Genomic DNA, 20,288 nt, shown 5'->3' with positions numbered 1-20,288 from the left:
ATCGTCTGGAGAGTGTACGAAGAAAGGAAGACTAGCGACCCTTGATTCGTTCAAATGTTATTCCTAATCCTTCATATACAATGTTAAACATGTTACCTTTACAGCCTTCAGAATTGACCCCACGAGACTTTGAGAGCAGTGCAGCCCATGCCCGGGGAGAACTCTGTTGACTTTTGCTTCAGAGAAGATCATTGATTGTGGTGTGGAAGATGCTGAGATGGTTAGCCCCTTTTAAAGTTCTTTATAGCATGGAGCGGCCATAGTATAGGCCTAGTTCACGTGCAGGCACGCATGCCAGATGTCCCAACTGTGCAAGCTACTGTGAAGTTCTCGAAATAGTCACTCTTTGCAATACTTCAGAGTTGTTTGTTTGTCGATGAAAGCTGAATGAGGCCTAGTATAATTGATTGTTCAGCAGATGCTTTTATTCAAAGTTACTTGTAGAGCTTAGTGGGTGTACTTGTTCACTCTCGGAACCAAAACTATAGCATTGCTTTGTAAAATAGTGAAACAAGTGTGTGTGTGTGAGAGTAGCTATGCAAAACTTAACTGAAAAGGTTGCTGCTTGTGAAGAAGGCCTAAAACACAGTTCAGGTGATTGGCTTCAGAGGCAACTGAAGTGCCTCTGAACACTCTGGAACAAAAGTGCTAGAGACATTAGTTCATAAAGAGCATTGTTTTGCCAGCAAATTATGTCTACATGATAACAGCAGCCCTATAAAATAACAGTGGCCTTATTGGACCCCCCCGCCCCTGTCTCTAATGAGTGTTGTGAAAGGGATTTTTTTTTTTTATAGATGCCCCATCAAGCGCTCAGTCTGTGGTGTGTGTGTGTGTGTGTTTGTGTGTGTGTATCCAGCACTCATTTAGAACTCTGCTTAACATTTACTGCAGCTGCTAATGTGTCCATCACTCGGATGTTTGGCCAGTAGCCGGAGGTGGGGGTGTGGAGTCGGGGGGGGGGGGGGGGGGGGGGGGGGGCTCGGTGAGGCAGTAATGGTCTTGTGTGCTTCAGAAGTCCAATCGAAGAGATGAGTCGGCAAACCCCGCCCTGTACACACCTCTAATTATGACTGCTGACTCCAGAGGCTGTTTCCATGCCCAGCCACGGCGCTTCTTTCTAATAATCACTTTATAATCCAGTCAGAAGGGTGTTGGGCTTTTGGGCTGTACATTTCATATTTTTTATATTTCTGTAGTGTACCGATGTCGGTTCGCAAGAGACATTTTAAGATGGAAGGGAAACCTTCGAAAAGGAGGCACATCCGACCTTGCATGGTAACAGCCTTTTGTGAACAGGCTGCTGAATCACCCCTTCTAAAAAAAAAAAATATTCCCAAAAAAAAAATCTATTAAATGATTCATCCTGAACTTAATGGTTCAATTCTTAGTCATACAATCTATGTGGATGTAAGCTGCACCTGTAATATCTCTAAATGTGTGTGTGTGTTTTCCTCGTAGATTATGTGTACTTTGAAAACTCCTCCAGCAACCCCTTGCTCATTAGGCGAATAGAAGAACTGAATAAGGTAAGCCAGTATGACTGGACCTTCATGGCTGTGTATGTTTGTATCTGTGGATGTTTATGTCTGGGTGGGTTTCTGTGACTTTCAGTGTGTGTGTGTGTGTGAGAAAGAGACACCCAAGTTATATATTTGCACATGTGGGTGTCCTGTTTTACAGCCTGTGTGTGTGTGTGAGACCATATGTGAGATGTGCGTGTTTGTATATATGGTATGTATGTGTTTACATATAACACATGCTGTTTACGTGTGTCTGTTTACCCTCACAGACAGCGAATGGGAATGTGGAGGCCAAGGTAGTGTGTTTCTACAGACGCAGGGACATCTCCAGCACACTGATTGCCTTGGCTGACAAACATGCACGTGAGTTCGAGAGAGAGAGAGAGAGAGAGATGCACATACTGTAGGCTGTTTTATTGTCTCTGCACATTACCTTGTTGTTGGGATTTCATCTTCGTTGCAATAGTAGACCCAACAACAACAACAGAGCAATCATCACCACAGATTTTTCCATCAATCTCTGTCCCTGAAGTGCAGTTGGCCAAGGACGAGAGGCAGCCCTCCTCTTCATGCCTGTGCTCAACAGTGCCTCATGTTCACATGTTCCCAGCACTAGCAGACACACTCAGTTAACTCACCATGTATGGAATGTCTGGATGCTGAGCTGTTGCTGAGGTATTAGAGAGAGACCTGAGTGTATGTTGGGTATTATTGATGTCTTGTCAATACAGTTGAGCAGAGCATTGGTCCAAAGGATTGCAGAGATGATGGAAGAAGCTGTAATATCTAGAAAAATTACTTGACACATAAGCCTTTGGTAAGAGCTTATAGTGCTGTTTAGTATAATATATGAAATGGTATCAAACATTGAATGGCTAGTGTTCACATCAGACAATACAGTAAAATGATATTCATTAGAATTGTAAATGATAAAATGTAGGCCTAACACATGCAATGAAGTATATGCAAGAAATGGTATGTACTCTGGGTGTAAAGATTCACCGATACGTATTGCTAACCGATTTAAACGTTAAAGATGCGAGTGCATCCATACGCAAACCCCTACATCGGTTTAAATGTACTATGTACGGGTCAATTTAAAATGACAAATCGGTTGCTGCTAAGCAATGCTGCAGCGGAAGACCTAACATTACAAATTAGGTTACTTTCAAAATCATAAGACCTGCTCTGATTCGCGAACACCTCAACAGAGCGTCTGGTAGCCTTCTCCAACTAGGGTAAGTAGCGTCACTGCTACAGTGGCAACAAACTAGTTTAGTGTCTAGAGTTTAGTGAAACGCAGCATGGACTAATAACATGTGTTTTCACGTGTGTGTTGCAGTATCCTGAATGAAGTCATATATTCAGTCATAAGCACTAGCCTCTAACCTAGCTTCTTAGGCTACAACAAACGCCCCTCGTCTGTGTGGTGACCTTGCTCAGCCTTCTTCTGCATTCTCTTTTCTGCTGGAGTCTCCCCATCGCACCGATGCACGTCTGAAAGTTAACTGGGGAGGGAGTGTAATATTGCCTACCTGTCATTGTTGATGTGACAAATTTGCGCTTCTCACAATGTGCGAGTAGCCTCCTTGTATCCTCCTTATTTATGGTAAGAGAGGAAAAGGTCATTCAGACACCCTTTCCCCCTGGCACTTGAAATTTAGCAAATCTACAGCTACACTGCAAAGTTTTAAAGTATTGTGATTGGCTCAGCAGCTAAGTAGAAGGGTGACATGAATGTATAGATCTCTATTAATTGGCCGAGTGATTTCGTTTAGAGACATTTGGCAAAGTTCTTAATATCTAAATGTTTGTTCAGTCTTTCAGTCCAGTCAATTAAGTTTTTTGTGTGTTTTGGAGAAGTTATAAACCCAATGACGTGTAATTGTAATTTTTTTCTCATGCCATAAAGTAACAAAAATAACTCCCCAGTCTTTTATTGCTAAAGGGTTCTCCAATGTTTTCTCAGTTAGCCTTTTAAAATGATATCAGATTAGTAAACAGAATGTGCCTTTGGAACATTGGATTAATGGTTGCTGATATTGGGCAATGTAGATATTGCATTGAATACTAGCCATTTCTTTCTACAGTCGAGAACCCTTTTGCAATTATGTAAGCACATAATGTAATCTGAAAACTGCTGCCTTGACTAAAAAAACAATGCAACTGATCTCTGCTGGTATTCTGTCTTTAATTGAGTGGAATGGAAATTTCTAAGTGACCCCAAACTTTTGACCGTTAGTGTACGATATATAAAAAGCACGTAGGTTAAAGCATTAGCTGAAATGGTTGAATATTCATATTTTGGCCTTAGCTAACGTGTGCTGAATTCTAAATGGTGCCGCTCATCTGAACTGGGCTCAGCAGCCCACGCCGCCAGTGACGTGTGGGCTCTAAGCCTCTCAGATGGGAGTGGGAGTGGTGGGAGGATGGAAAATGCAGAGTGTGTGCTGAGGCGACGACGGAGGGTCTGTTTGTTTGTGTGTGTGTGTGTGCGTGTGTGTGTGCACGTGTGTGTGCGTATGCAAAGGGGTGAGTGGGAGGGTGGATGGTGTACAAAGTAAGAGTGATGATTTGTTTTATGTGTGCAGAGGTCCTGTGTGTGTGTGTCTGAGAGTGAGCATATGTGTGCACATCTGTGTGTGTGTGTGTGTGTGTGTGTGTGTGTGTGTGTGTGTGTGTGTGTGTGTGTGTGGGGAGGGAGAGAGCTCAGTGGTGTGGTTGAGACTCCAGTTTGAGAGTGGCGTTGGCTGCCAGCATTCCCACAGCGGCTTCCTCGGCATTCGCAATATTTGAACAATCAAAGCAGACGCGATCGAGGGATTGAATATTGGGGGGGGGGGGGTGCTGGAAGGATGGAGGGAGTACATGAACATGGGAGGGAAGAAGGAATGGAGGGAGGATGTGAAATGGAGTGATTGAAAAAAATGAGAATGAGAGAAAGATGATAGAATGTGGGTTAAAGGATGGAATGAGAGATGGAGTTGGAGTGGGGGACTGAAGGAGGGATGGATAGAGGCCTGATGTGAGCATTCGAGACCAGTGGCAGTTCTCTTCTGCATCTCGGGTCTCTCAGCGACCGTCTTCTAGTCAGAACCACTACACTATTCCTTTGATTGCACTGGATTCTGGCAGGGTGATTCATGTGCATTTCTGCTCTAGCTTGGATCAAACTCGGCCTGTGTTGGTCCCTTTCCCACTAATTTAGTCTCGCAGTCTCTTTTTAGGAGACAGACCGAAAGAAAAGACTTGAGAGTGACGAGAGAGAGAGAGAGAGAGAGAGAGAGAGAGAGAGAGAGAGAGAGAGAGAGTGAGAGAGAGTGTGTGTGTGTGTTTTCACTGGAGTATATTTGTAGTTGGCATTTGTCAGACTGTTTTCTCTGTGTGTGCGCGAGCGAACAAGTTTGTGTGTGTTGGGTGAGTCACAGATTAAATATTTTACTTTCTGTGATGCTGCCTCCTCCTCAGTTGAAGTGCTGTGGCCCCACCCTACCTCAGGGAGCCTCTCGCCCGCTCTGCTGCTGGGTGCTGAGTGAGGCGCTGAGAGAGAGAGGGAGCGTTTCAAAACACCCAAATGAATAAATGACACAGTAATAACCAAATAACTTCCTGCTATCATCCATTTCATTTCAGGCGATCTCCAAACAGTCCCTCAGTGCTCGGGTGCATACTTTTGAAGCATTAGCATTTTGGCCAAGCGAAATGGTCAGCTTAAGCACATTTTGTTTATGTTTGTGGTACCGTGTGGTGGCCAGCTATGGAAGTCTTTCATTTTCGTGGCAAGCGAACTTGGCCTGCGTCTTTCTCTGCTCCATCTCTGTGACTACTCTTTTTATGGCTGTGAATCCACAGGCCAGTCCAACGCTGTGATTAAAATAATAATAAAAATTCATAAAATGATTTGATGTTTTATGAATGAGACTAGGCAGTTCACACTCAAGTCATATCAGAGGAGAATGTCACAATGTATATGGATCTAATGGGACTGGGATATAAAAACTTATAACATAATATTCATTTGAGTTACCTTTTTATTAAACATTTTATATCTACTTCAGATGCCATAATGAAGGCCACCATTAAAATATAGTGGCTGTTACATTTTCCTAGGTATTTAAACACTTTGAATGTTAAAATTCCATCATAGAATTCTTTTTTTAAAGAGTACCCCTAATTCAAACCTGTACTTTTCACATATCTAGATCAAAATAGCGCCTTGTGTTAGTTACAAAATAGTGCCTTGTGCGCTCTCATACATAGACCTACTTTCTCTCACTCCCTGCCTCCTTCCTTCCTCTCATCTGGTAAGGTGATTCATTCAGGAATAATTGATGATTGGTTGCGGAAGGTGAATGGTCGAGGGAGTTGGGTGAGAATGGCTCCTGTGGTTTAGCCAGACCACTTGGCTACAAACCTGAGGTGGTCGGTCTAGGAATAGCTGCTCGCTCTCTCTCTCTCCCTCTCTCTCTGTCTCTCGTCTTTGTCTCTCTCTCTCTCTCTCCTCTCATCGGTCACTGTTGCTAAGTTTCTCTCTTTCTCACCACCTCTCCCTCTCACTTTCCCTTCCTTCCCTCTATAGTTTCTTGCACACCTGGTCTTTCACACTCTTTTTCTGAGAGGGAGGAAATTCCCCTAGCTGAACTTGGCCCGTTATGATTCAGAGGAGTAAGTCACAACTCCCACACCTCAGTAAAATATGTATGGCCTTGTGTATGGCCTTGTGAACTGTAACCCATACTGATGGCCTGTTGCCATATAAGGACCAGTTAAAAACATGGTTGATATTGTTTTTTTTTTGTTTGTTTGTTTTTGTTTACTCAAATTGGGGACCTTCACCTCTGCTGATGTTGTGATGCGGGACCAGCACTAGCTGTAGCCTCAGCTGATACTGTTTTGACTGTTTTTGACACCTGACATGCCCATTATGTATTGTCTGCACTAGTGTGTGGAACTAACGACAGCAATTATAGTTCGGTGCCCTTCAGAATGTCTCTTTAAAACACATAAATGTGATCCAAGAAACACCCTAAAAGTGTGTGTGCTTTTGGGTTTGCATTCACATTTCAGTGAAGGACCAGAAAGGTGAATTTGATTGTGAATGCTGGCAGACCAAGTGAATGAGCTTGGGAATATGTATTGATTTTAGACACTTGCATCTCAAATCCTGTGATTGCTTCTCTCTTCTACCTGTTCTCCCTCTCTCAATCACTCTCCCCTTCACTCTTTAACCCCCCCCCCCTATCTCTCTTTCTTTCTCTCTCCCCCTCTCTTTTTTCCCCCATCCAACTCTCTCTCTCTCTCTCTCTCTCTCTCTCTCTCTCTCTCTCTCTCTCTCTCTCTCTCTCTCTCTCTCTCTCTCTCTCTCTCTCTCTCTCTCTCTGTGTATCCAAAGTATCCAATTGTATCTCGGGACTCATTTTAAGGCACTTTTGTGCCTATTTGTCCTTCAAATGAAACAGAGAGAGACAGTAAGGGAATGAAATTGGAGTGTAGTGAGGCGAAAACGGATTGAAAGATAGGAGAGAAGGTGATGAAGGAAGAACATTAGTACACCACAGAGGTCTATATTGACAAAGAAGGTGGTCTTTTGAAACGTAGCCGGCTATGTATTTACTTGTATTTGTTGTTAAAATAAGGGTTCTGAACTTGTACATCACTACGATAAACTTGATGAATAGCAGTCACCTCAGACTCAACATGCCATACTAAAACAGTTTGATTCAGTCGGTTGTTTTCACCGTCTGTTTTGGAGGAGGGAGAGATTGGCACGTAATGTCTCTAAAATGTCTCCATGTCTGTCAACAAAGACCCTGTCCATAAGAACCACACAGATCTGTAAAGCGTCTAAATTTTTTTTTAGTCTGGCTGTTGGTATTCGATTACATTGAGCCATATAAGCAATGTCTAAGTAAAAAACAGTACACTGCCTCTTTCAGGAAGTGCTAATAGCTGCTTACGAATGCTTAATAAAGACCTTATGACTCAGTTGTGGAGCTCTTCAGAGCTCCCTCACAGGAAGTGTCATTGGGAGCCTGAAGCCAGGCGCATACCAATCAGCCGTGCTAGCTAATACTTGCCATCAGCACCCCGCACCACTGTTGCCTAGCAACAAGTACTGCTGTTGTCCAACCACTGCTAGTGAGGGTAATACTGATGTAGCATCCAAACGTGGTGTTTCAGAATCAATATACCCCATGTCGACTTCCAACAATTGCGGCACAAGTATACCTACTGCGACTGACCACATTATAGGGCTCCATTAATTTGCTGTAGACTATTCCGTGGACAATACCTAAATGGTCAGAACAAGTACATAGGTTTGACCTTTTTTTTTACTCCTTGTAAATAAAATGATTCATGATGAATTGTAACTCATCAGTAATTGTAATGACTGAGCAGTAATTGTAAGCAGATTTAATATTTAGTTTTGTTATTGTACTGAAGAGATGGTCCGGTTTAGTCTGTCAGGGTCGTTCCGGTGACCTTGTAAGCACTCCATGTTTGGCCTGACCTTTAACCCCCTTGGGCCCTGCAGGAGAGATGGAGGAGGAGATGGAGAACCCCGAGATCCTGGACCTGCCTGAGAAGCAAAAGCACCAGCTCCGCCACCGAGAGCTCTTCCTGTCTCGCCAGCTGGAGTCACTGCCTGCCACACACATCAGGTACAAGATACGGGCACACACACATGCTTTTACTTGCTTATAAACATTGAATCATTTATACACAGAGGTGATTTTTGAAATCAAATTGGTTTGTACCCGATGCATCAAGTAGGGCGATAGCTATTACAACTACTGCATTTCATTTTTGATATTGGATTTGACTTTATTCCAGTTTTTTTCAGGCATATGTGCATCCAGTGTGTGCAGAATGTTAATTTTGTCATGTGTGGGTGTCCTGGCTCATTTTGAAGAGTAGCTTTCTATTGCCATGTATGGCTTGCATATGATGTGCTAAACGTGGCGTATTACACATCTCTACATTAACCATCATCACAAGCACAGGGTCAATGATGTATGTTTTTATACCAATAAGACTTATTTAGCCTCTGCTACATCGACTGTCTGTCCCGTCCTCAGACTGAGGCGACTAGACTTTGACAGTGATTATAAATAATTCATCCCAAATCGCTCCTGCTCGGTCACAGGAGCTTCACATTTTGTACTGAATCCCTTAATCATCTCTGTGCCATTTGCATAGACCATACCTGTCAACATTGGGCTTTGAGAATAAGGGAGCCTTCCCACCTGCCCACTTCTTTTACTCAATGAGGTTGGGATTTGCTTGGTCCTACATGAACTCAGATGGTCTGACACTGGTTTACTGGACGGGGCAGTGTAGCAAGACAACTTCAGAGAGTGATTGGTCAGGTTGAAAATGCGGGAGATTCACTGGAAAATATTAAAATGGGAGGACGGCAGTGGTTGACGAGTGGGAAACGTCTGCTTTGGCCGGTAATGATGGGTTAGATTGATTTGCGGTGCTTTAGATTTTAGTGTTTATTTATATTGCTATATTTACTCACACTGATTAATGGGATGCATGTGTTTCAGGGGAAAGTGCTGTGTCACACTCCTAAATGAGACTGAGGCGCTTAAATCCTACTTGGAACGGGAGGTAAGTCTGTGTGTGTGTTTGTGTCTATGTGTTCGTATGATGGACTCAGAGTTTCTCTATGTCCATCTCCAGGCTTACATGTGCTTGTACAAGCTCACTTGTGTAACGCTTATTTTAAAAAATGTATCATGTGGTGTCTCCAGATGTGTTTGCCATAATTTCAGTTACATAACAGGTGTGTATGTGTGAGTGTGCACGAGGCATTTTGAATACGTTTTCATATGAATTATTTAGTGCGTTGACCCAGAAGATTCCCTGCACATTCTGTAATGAGGTGGCTGGAGAATATTCTCAGTGCTGTGCCAGAATTCCACACACACACACATACACACACACACACACACACACACTGGCGCACAGATCCACTTATGTATATGTTGATGTGCGTTTTGGCCTAAAAATCTATGACACGGTTTAGTTGAACAGTAGTTCATAGGCATTGATGAGGTTGGAAGCTACTTGCGAAACGCAAAACGTATCTTCACAGTAATCACAGACACTATGCTCCGACAGAACAACATAAACCAGCCGGTTTTAGAAAAAAACCCACACTTCTACCTCCACCTAGAGCCTGTTATTTGGTTTGCAAAAATACACAGCTCGCGGTTCTTCTGGTCCAATCAGAGCAGGACTGTGTGAGATCTGACTGTCAATCACATTATGGTGCAGTCTGGTGCGCACAAACTCGATGAGAGGGTGCTTGGTGGTAGTTGGGGATGGGCATGAGAGTTGTAAACATTCAAAAATTTGGCCAAGTCCCCTCAATCTGTCAGACTTGCCAACTGCAGCTTTAAGATTTGCATTGGACTTCACAAGTCTCAGGGGCATAGCTTACATCTCATGGATAACATGTAAATTACAGTCTTCCACTCACCCTCTCTCTCTCTCTCTCTCTCTCTCTCTCTCTCTCTCTCTGTCTCTCTCTCTGTCTCTCTCTGTCTCTCTCTCTCTCTCTCTCTTTCTCTTTCTCTTTTTCACTCACTCTTGTCCCATCTCTCAGGATGCCTTCTTCTACTCCCTGGTGTATGATCCCCAGCAGAAGACCCTGCTGGCTGATAAAGGGGAGATCCGCGTTGGAAACAAGTATCAGGCGGACATCACTGACCTCCTGGCCGAGGGTAGGTCTTACACACACAGTGAAAATACTGGTTGCAGGAGAATGTCTTGTCAGGCAAGGTATTGCTCTGTTCATATTGTTCTCATAATGCCTTGCATGGATTAAAAAAACAAAATCAATATCCTGATCAGAAATGAAAAGCTGTTAGATCCAGCTGACGTGTGTGTGTGTGTGTGTGTACGTGTGTGTGCGTGTGTGTGTGTAGGGGAAGAGGACGGCAGAGACCTGTCCAAACTGGAGGAGAAGATCTGGGACCCGAGCAGTTTGCTCACAGAGAAACAGATCGACCAGTTTTTAGTGGTGGCACGGTGAGGAATCACTCAGTTTGTCACTTACTCTCTCACTTACACACTCTCCCACACAAGCATCACTTTCGGTTCTGTTTTGGATGTGGTCTGTGAGCGTGTGTGTGTTTGACTGTGCATCTGCAGGTCTGTCGGTACGTTTGCGAGGGCCCTGGACTGCAGCAGCTCCGTGCGGCAACCCAGCCTCCACATGAGCGCGGCCGCCGCCTCCAGGGACATCACACTGGTAAGCACCGCCGACTTCCCGCAATCTGCACCTGACCTTTGACCTCTATAACACAACTTCACATTCTGTTCATCTGCTCCCTACCCAAACCCATTGTTCTAAATGGTCACACTGTACGCCCCATGTCTGAACCCAAATCTCAAACCTTACACACTCTTACTCATCTGTAATATACCAATCAAGTAGGTCGGTGACCAATGATGATTTAACCCCCCCACACACACACACACACACACACACACACACACACACACACACACACACACACACACACACACACATACAGTAATGAGCTCTTACTGCGTCTTGAGTGAGTAACAAAATTGCTCAGTATTGAGGACCTTTCTCTAGAGAACGGCCTCAACGCTGCCCTCGTGTGGGCGGAAGGTGAAGTGCTGACGTTATAGTCACGGCGAGGCCCAGAGGACTTGTGTTGCCCCAAGCCTGCCTCCTCAGAAACCATGATGGGTCATGACATCACCCATCATCTCCGCTCCTTTAGCCCTGTTGCATAGCAACGACACCAATATACCATGGGGAAAAAAAAATACAGCCTACACACACACACACACACACACACACAACCATATGTACAGAAACACACTCTCTCACACAGACACACATAATGTGTGCCTAAACACAAACACTCATTAAGAAGGGCTTTGTAATGAGCAGCACATTTCTACAGCTGTTTTTATCCCATGTGGCAGAATATGGTTGGAACCTGGTGACAGAGCCCTTATTCAGGGATCCGCATAAGTGCCTGTAGCCAATCTACACTTATTAAACACAACAGCAACATAGAAGGTCCTGCAGACCTTGGCTAGATAACAATGGTTTCTGGAATGATTTGCCAGTCCGCCTGTGTAGATATGTATTAATGGGGGTCTGTGTGTGTATGTGTGTATGTATATGTCTCTGGCGACTTCAATCACATAACACTGGATTCCACACTCACAAATTTCTACCAGTTTGTTGACTGCCCTACAAGGAAAAACAGGACAATAGACCTCATACCTCATGTATGCAAACGTGAGGGATGCATACAGTGCAAACCCCCTTTCCCCACTGGGAAAGTCAGACCACAGCCTCATTCATCTCCAGCCAATGTACAAGCCCAAAGTACAGAGGCTACCAGTTGCCACACGCACCTTCAGAAAGTGGACACCTGAAGCAGATGAGGCTCTGAGAGACTGCTTCGAGTGCACTGACTGGAGTGTGTTACAGAATGGAGAGGACTTAGAGGAGGTCACGCAGTGCACAACTGACTACCTGAACTTCTGTATGGACATTGTTGTTCCCACCAGAACTGTACGCTGCTTTCCCAACAGCAAGCCTTGGATAACCAGCAATGTCAAGACCCTTCTTAATAGGAAAAAGATGGCGTACAGAGAGGGGGACATGGCAGAGCTGAGGCGCGTGCAAGTGGAACTCAAAGTCAAGCTGAAGGAGGCTAAGGAGGACTACAGAAGGAAGGTGGAACAGAAGTTGGAGGAAAACAATATGAGAGAGGCATGGGACGGCATGAAGATTATCACTGGCCTGAAGAAGAGCAGCAGCTCTGTGGAGGGGGACCTGGACAGGGCGAACCAGTTGAACCACTTCTACAACAGGTTTGACTGCCCTGCTCCATCTCCAATGGGAGTGGTCTGTCCACCACCCCCTGCAGACTCCGGCACTGCTCTTGTTTGCGTGCCTGCCCTACCCTTACCTTCCAGCCTCCCAGTCTCTCCAGCTCTGCATCCCGGTGACACCCAACAACCTAAACCATCATCACCTCACGCCCTGCCCCGCCTGCGCCTCCTTGCCTGTGCCTGTGGAGGCGTCCACGACTCTGGGACATCAAGGAGGTGGTCATCCCCCAGTCCCCACCCCACACCCCCACACCCCCTCAATACCAGTGCAACACTCACCCCTACCATCACTGGATATTGCACCCCTCCCCCACATGGCGATCACGAACAATGAGGTGACCATGACCTCAGTCAACAGCCATCAGACACACAGATCCCAGATGCACCCCCCCCCTTACACCCCCCATCATCACAACCGATCAAGTGAGAGCTCAACTAAAGAAACTGCACATCAATAAGGCCTGACCGATTGTGTCCAAGGCCTTTGCTGCTGTACTGGGGGAGCCACTGTAGCACATCTTCAATTTGAGTCTACGCCTTGGACAAGTTCCAACACTGTGGAAGACATCATGTCTCACCCCTGTCCCTAAATAGCCACACCCTAGTGAGCTTAATGACTACAGACCTGTCGCTCTTACATCACATGTGATGAAAACAATGGTGCGACTGGTCTTAGGTATGCTCAGACCCCCGGTACGCCATGCACTAGACCCGTTACAGTTTGCATACCAGGAGAAAGTGGGCGTGGACGATGCCATCACTTATCTTCTACACAACACATTCTCACCTAGACAAGGGGAAAAGTGCTGTGAGAATCATGTTCTTTTGATTTCTCAAGTGCTTTTAACACCATCCAACCCCTCAGACTGGGAGACGAGCTCTTGCAGATGGGTGTGGACGCTCACCTGGTAACCTGGATTACAGATTACCTGACCGAGCGACCACAGTTCGTCAGACTGAAGAACTGTCTCTCTGACACTGTGATTAGCAGCACCGGAGCGCCACAGGGAACTGTGCTCTCTCCAGTCCTGTTCACCCTGTACACATCTGACTTCCGCTACAACACCGAGTCATGCCACATGTAGAAGTTTTCTGACGATACCCGCAATTGTGGGGTGTATCAGGAACGGGCAGGAGGAGGAGTACAGGAGCCTGGTGGAGGACTTTGTGCAATGGTGCAAACTCAGTCACCTTCAACTCAACACTTCAAAGACCAAGGAGATGGTGGTGGATTTCCGCAGGTCTAAGCCCACTCTGCTACCAGTCCCCATTGATGGGGTCAATGTGGAGGTGGTAAGCACCTACAAGTATCTGGGTCTCCACGTGGACAATAAACTGGACTGGTCAGCCAACACTGATGCACTCTACAAGAAAGGGCAGAGCAGGCTGTACTTCCTGAGGAGGCTGCGGTCCTTCAATGTCTGCAGTAAGCTCCTCAGGATGTTCTACAAGTCTGTTGTTGCCAGCGTCCTCTTCTATGCAGTGGTATGCTGGGGAGGAAGCACAAAGAAGAAGGATGCGGGGCAAATTGACAGGCTGGTAAGGAAAGCTGGCTCTGTAGTGGGAGCTGAACTGGAGTGCTTCAATCACTTCAATATCTGACAAAAGGACCCTGAACAAACTGATCAACATCTTGGACAATGAGTATCACCCACTCCACAGCACTATTGTTAAGCAGAAGAGCCTGATCAGCTGGAGACTTCGCTCACTGCCTTGCACAACAGACAGACTGAGGAAGTAATTTGTCCCCAGGGCCATTGAACTGTTCAATGCTTCACTCAAGGGAAGAGGAGAGATAGGGCTTCTACATACTCGATGCACCCGACCGGTAGCGTGACACCGTGACGTCAAAATGACGTAGATCTTGCTGGCGCGCCAGGATTTTAGCCAGGTAGTGCGAGGTAGCGCACCACTCATTTTTTTTCAGACGAGCGCGACAAAGCGGAAACAGGAAGATGGACAAGTTCGAGGGCAAGTGAGAGTTGCAGTGTTTTGATACAGTCGTGAATTTTTAATAGTTTGCTGGATAAGTTAACAAAGTTACCAGCGATAGTTGCAACACATGGAATTAAGAGGAAAGAATAGAAACAATTTATTTTCAAACAAAGGATATCTATTAAGGCCTGAACAAAATCTCTTTCCACTTCAGGAAATTACACAAACTCAGCCAGCTGCTAGCTAGCTAGCCAGCTAACTAAACTGTTTAAATTATTAAAATTTCCCTCGGGATGACTAAAGTATCTATCTATATATCCATCTATCTATCTATGTGCGCACACCTTGGAAACTAGATGATAATGATGGTGGTAGTTGTGAATAGTAGCAACCAAAGTCTGAAGTACCATCACAGAGGCTAGCTAATAGCAGAGCCCGTTTACATTCTCTGCCACTAGTGTTTCTTAATGCAGCTTCTTCTGCTGTGTAACGTAGTTAGCGTTAATCTTTTCACAACAGCGACACCTCTGTTCAGGAGAATATTGCAACTAGTGTCGTGACCATGACGCACGAGTATAAATGGTTACGGCGCTTCTGTGACGTCACATTGTCGCGCTACCCGGTCAGGTGCGTCGAGTATGTAGAACGTTATAGACTTCTCCGCATAGTCTGTCTGCCTCTTCACCCCCTCCATGTTTGGATACTGTCTGTCTACTAGCCACTTTTTACCACTGTCTTTCTGCCTCACTGTTTGCGTGCTATATTAGCACATTAGCACATATGCATAACCCCTACCTCCATGCCACAGCCGAACTTTGGCCACACTTCTACCTTTTCTTAAAATAGTTATATATATATATATATATATATATATATATATATATATATATATATATATATATATATATATATATATATATATATATATATATATACATATATAGACTTTATTCTTGCACTGTTTGACTTACTCATTTGCACCATCACCATGGCACTCACTCACACAGAGCACCTTACCTTACCTTATTATGCACAGAGAATCACAGGCTCAGTCCCTGCCTCAGTCATTGCAAGCGCCTCTTGATTGATTAATCACCACTATGTGGATACTTGTTTTTAGAATTGATTTAGATTAAGTGTTAGTTAGTATAATTTGTATTTTAGTATATTTAGTATATTCTTTATCTTCTACTATCCTTATTGCTTAGTTGTGTTTTTATATTATGTAAGGGATAATGCCCAACGAGGTGTCCATTATCAGAAATAAATGGACGACGATAAGGCGTGAACTGTCCGACGCAAAGCGGAGGTTGCTTCCACGAAGTCCATTTATTTCTGATAATGGACGCATCGAAGGGCATTATCCCGTTTATACCATGGTTACTTACAAAATAAATACATATGAAATCAATTATTAATACTAAATGAGTTTTAGAGCTAAAATCGTTAGTTTTTTTAGCTGTTTATCGCAACGCTGTGGAATGTTGATAAGTTGATTGTTGACAATGCTGCCTTGGTTACCAACTAGCGTTTGAGCCAGCACAGTGATTTAGAACTGTCATCAGGCAATTCGAACGGAACGTCTTTTTATAGGTGTAGTATATCACTTTTTAAACGACACCCTTTTCAACCTAGACCATGGTATAAATACCTTTTAATTACTTTTTCTGCTGTTAGTGAATGTGTGTGTGTTTGTCTGTATGCTACTGAGACCTTGAATTTCCCCTGGGGATCAATAAAGTATCTATTCATCTATCTATCTATCTACAGTATCAGTGTATGTATATGTGTGTATAGATGTGTGTGTGTGTGTGTGTTTATGTGTTTGTTTATGTATTTGTCTGTGTGTGTGTGTGTGTGTGTGTGTGTGTGTGTGTGTAAATATGTGTGTGTCCATGTACATGAATCTTAAGTGTTGAAATTGTTCCCCCCCCCCCCCCACAGTTCCATGCCATGGACACGCTGCACAAGAACGGCTACGACATGACGCGGGCCATCGCAGCGCTGGTGCCCCAGGGCGGGCCCGTGCTCTGTCGGGACGAGATGGAGGAGTGGAGCGCCTCGGAGGCCAACCTCTTCGAGGAGGCGCTGGAGAAATACGGCAAAGACTTCGCCGACATCCAGCAGGACTTTGTGAGTGAAGCAGTGTGGCGTGGAGAGTGGGCGTGCGTGCGTGCGTGCGTGCGTGCGTGCGAGATGACCAAGCGAGTGTAGAAGTTAAAAAGGAGAGAGTGGGTATGAGGGTTACGAAAGAGAAGAAAGGAATGCCAACCGAAAGAGTTGAAAAGGGGGAAGGCAAGGAGAGAGAGAGAGAGAGATGTCATTTGTGGTTTTGTTGAGGAGAGAGGGAGCAGAAGGAAAAAGGGGTGAAGCAGTAGAGGAGAGGTGGAGAACAATGTGGACAATGGAGGCCTCTTTGTTTTCTTTGTCTTAAAAGCAGACAACCTCCTGCTGGTTGCTATTTTGGCCCAGTTTGATGCACTATGGCCCAGTTTGATGGATGGAGAGCCAGCAGGTTTCTTTGTTAAGAGTTTTGTTTTGTTCATTCTGAGGGTTTCTTCATGGTCTCCCTGAGTTGAGCCTTGGACCAACTCGCAGACCCCAGTTAGGACACCTGATTTACTGCAGGTTCTATAACACAGAGGGGGAATAAAGACATTTAAGAATGGATGCTAATTGTTTTACCCCTTTCTGGTTATAAAAGACAAGCTGTGGTATGTATGTGTACGTATAGAATGTGGTGCTCATGTTAAAAGCCTTCTGCCTTGCAGCTGCCTTGGAAGTCCTTGACCAGTATTATTGAGTATTACTACATGTGGAAAACCACAGACAGATATGTCCAACAGGTAAGTCTATTGGTTTTTTCTCAGTCATATCTCCTCCAGCCCTCATCTCTTGATGCTATTTGTTTGTCCTTTTTTTTGTTCTTTTGTGTTCGGATAAAACAACATCTGGCATATCAGCTTCATGTAGGATATTCCAGCCAGAATCCCAGGACTTGTGGCTTAAACTTGCAACATTTCCCCTCCAGTAATTCCAACTGTTTTTGCGGGTAACAGCACATTGTTCTGTGTCCCTCTCTGTCTTTGTGGTATTTTTCATAACCATGTGGTATTTTTACCATGCTGTGTCCATCACGGATCGCAGTCACTAATAAATTGATGACCCATGTTCCTTTGACCTCTGTTTGGCACAGAAACGGTAATAAAGCAGCCGAGGCCCGAGAGCAAACTGAAGCAGGTCTACATCCCCAACTAGTGAGTATTCACAGGTCAAAAGACAAAGCTACACCCCTAACTAGTGAGTATTCACAGGTCAAAAAGACAAAGGGCCCCATCGTGACATTCTAAAGCGCATCATCACTCGTCAAAAGCTTATTCAAATTTAGTAGGATGTCCAGTCCACATTGGGAGGGGTTTCGTTATCAAATGACAAGAACATGGCGCAACAAGGTGTTCCTAGGTTTTTTAATCAGTCATATGGGTGTGTTTTGGGGCGTAACATCATTTAAACCAATGAGAATGACATCTGTCACTCCCTTTAACGGCGCAATTGCGCAATGTCAAATAAATGCATCGGTATTTTGACATTCAACGGCGCATTTTAAGGAGGCTGCTTGCGAGACCGTATGGAATAGTAATTCCACTAAACCATGCTTTACTAAAACCTAGCATAGCCTTCACGCATTTGCACTCGTCTATTATTTGAACTCATTGGCAAAGTAAAACTAACTTCAACAAGGTGTTAGTCAACGACAAGGACAGTTAAATGCAGTTACTTTCACTATTGACTGACAATGAGTTACCATCGAAAACATAGGCTGAAAAAAGCAACACTTACCCAAATATTGCTCAAATGACTGAACAAAACAACATTTATCCTGCAGAGGAGTTGCTTATATCTCGTGACCGTGCGTCTTCAGCTGTGCTCCATACGTGTCTCTCGCCTCTCCCCTAATCACTTTTAACCGTCATTACCAATTAGCAAATGATGGTAAATAACTACTCATCATGAGATGTACAGTATTTCGTAATATCTTTATTCTAATTATGTTTCCCATTGTAATCGTGCAATTTGTAATGTTTTGCATGGACGTGCGCTGGTGTGCATTCATGAATGATAGAAAGATGGTGCATGCACCTGCAATATGCCTGTTGACAATGCGCTCTTAAAATAACATATAAACAACTCGCCATAGACTTCTGACCAGGTGTACAATAGCGATTTTTAGACAATGCGCCAGGCCACTCCCTAGGTTGTTAATTGCCACACCCCTGGGTGCATTGTTTAAAAAATAAACGTGCAAAATACCAAAAAACGAGTTTTACGACATGCGCCAGTGTGCAAAATACAGCCCAAAGCCTACACACCCAACTAGTGAGTATTCACAGGTCAAAAGACAAGCCAGATTAGAATGCTCATCTAATGTACGTATGATGCTCATCTACGTATGATACTCCTTCTCCCCACTCAGTGTGTAGATTACTAGTAGTGTTGAGTAAAGAACGCTAAACACTTGTATTCTCATTCTCAGTGTTTTTGTGAAATGTTAGTTAATGTGTGTGTGTGTGTGTGTGTGTGTGTGTGTGTGTGTGTGTGTGTGTGTGTGTTTCCTCTGACTCCCTCCCTCCAGTAACAAGCCCAACCCTAACCAGCTGAGCTCCAACAGCATGAAGCTGTCTGGCCTGGTGAATGGCGGCGGGGCAGCAGGAGCTCCAGCAGGGGCTCCGGCGGCAGCAGCAGCAGCGGCGGCAGCAGCGGCGGGGGTTCCGGCCGTGGCGCCCGGGCCCGGGGGAGCAGCAGCAGCAGCAGCAGCAGCAGCAGCAGTGGTCCCGGTCAGCCAGCAGTGCTGGGCCGCGCCTGCGAGAGCTGCTACAGTGAGTACCAGCCGAACAGTGGTGAGATTTTTACCTCCATGCAAACGCAGAGAGCAAGACTCTGCGTTTCGGAGGAAGGTTTTTAGGCATCCGTAATAGCAAATATACATAAAACATTAATATGTAATGAGAGATAATAAATAAAAAGCTTCTTTCTTTTTCTTTCTTTTCTTTTTCTTTCTCTCTCTCTCTCTCTCTCTCTCTCTCTCTCCTCTCTCTCTCTCTCTCTCTCTCTCTCTCTCTCTCTCTCTCTCTCTCCTCTCTCTCTCTCTCTCTCTCTCTCTCTCTCTCTCTCTCTCTCTCTCTCTCTGTGTATGTGTGTGTGAATGTCGTCTGTAGCCACCACCTCGTATCAGTGGTACTCGTGGGGTCCTCCCAACATGCAGTGTCGGCTTTGCGCCTCCTGCTGGACGTACTGGAAGAAGTACGGCGGTCTGAAGATGCCCACACGCCTGGACGGGGAGAGGCCGGGACCCAACCGCAACAACCTGGTCAGTCCCAACACCTGTTCAGCCAGAACCATGCAGTTCAAATAGTTATCAGATTTACTATTTGTGTGGAAGAAACATGGAGTGATGTCCTAGTAGGAATGGCTGTTTAGCGTTAGGTCATGTGATCCCTTTTTATTTTGGGATCTGCCATAAACTGGTATCCAAAAATAATGAATAAAGATACACATGAAAATGAAACTCGCAGAACTAAAAGCTGTGCTTTTGGAGCGGTTCCTCTTTATAGCATGTCATTACAAAGCGTACCTGTGTGGGTGGTAGACTGAAGTGAAGGCACAGCCCGTTCTCCCTTTTGAGATATGGGGAGTAGAGGATGTCCTAAGAGAGAAGAATGAAATGAAATATAAGCAGAAATGAAATGTACACTGCTCCTTTCTGAAGCCATATTGCACTGTCATGGTAAAATGCTTGCAAAATGAAGAATAATTATAGCAAAATACCCAGCTTTCACTCTAGCCCTACCCAGAGCTGTATCTGTATATATAGGGCTCTGGCCCTAACCATCTGCTAGTCTGTCAATTTTTTTGTCAAACTGCAAATAATAC

General features: G+C 44.7%; 2 protein-coding genes across 2 annotated transcripts in view; both read left to right on the top strand.

The window, feature by feature from the left end:
- The first annotated feature begins 1,421 nt into the window (after positions 1–1,421).
- The window catches only part of mta1 (metastasis associated 1), a 36,116-nt gene continuing 17,249 nt past the window's right edge, over positions 1,422–20,288 (top strand). The window contains exons 1-9 of the mRNA XM_042071707.1: positions 1,422–1,529; positions 1,793–1,886; positions 8,059–8,185; positions 9,077–9,140; positions 10,141–10,258; positions 10,463–10,565; positions 10,689–10,788; positions 16,302–16,490; positions 17,129–17,203. Coding sequence (XP_041927641.1) covers positions 1,437–1,529; positions 1,793–1,886; positions 8,059–8,185; positions 9,077–9,140; positions 10,141–10,258; positions 10,463–10,565; positions 10,689–10,788; positions 16,302–16,490; positions 17,129–17,203 — 963 coding nt within the window. The 5' untranslated portion in view covers positions 1,422–1,436. The remainder of the gene's footprint in view (positions 1,530–1,792; positions 1,887–8,058; positions 8,186–9,076; positions 9,141–10,140; positions 10,259–10,462; positions 10,566–10,688; positions 10,789–16,301; positions 16,491–17,128; positions 17,204–20,288) is intronic.
- Positions 17,564–20,273, top strand: LOC121692801 (LIM and SH3 domain protein Lasp-like). The gene is made up of 3 exons (XM_042071706.1): positions 17,564–17,614; positions 18,991–19,234; positions 19,574–20,273. The coding sequence occupies exons 2-3, from the start codon at positions 19,050–19,052 to the stop codon at positions 19,833–19,835; spliced, it is 447 nt and encodes a 148-aa protein (XP_041927640.1). The 5' UTR covers positions 17,564–17,614; positions 18,991–19,049; the 3' UTR covers positions 19,836–20,273.

This window comes from Alosa sapidissima, chromosome 19, assembly GCF_018492685.1.
Source record: "Alosa sapidissima isolate fAloSap1 chromosome 19, fAloSap1.pri, whole genome shotgun sequence".
NCBI classification, from domain to species: Eukaryota; Metazoa; Chordata; class Actinopteri; order Clupeiformes; family Clupeidae; genus Alosa; species Alosa sapidissima.
This window is presented reverse-complemented; position numbering and strand designations above follow the sequence as displayed.

Bases quoted from the DNA above. Each gene is read 5' to 3' on its own strand.
- LOC121692801 (XM_042071706.1), top strand. From the start codon at position 19,050: ATGGCGGCGGGGCAGCAGGAGCTCCAGCAGGGGCTCCGGCGGCAGCAG. The intron at 19,235-19,573 runs GTGAGTACCAGC...TGTCGTCTGTAG, and splicing joins CGCCTGCGAGAGCTGCTACA to CCACCACCTCGTATCAGTGG.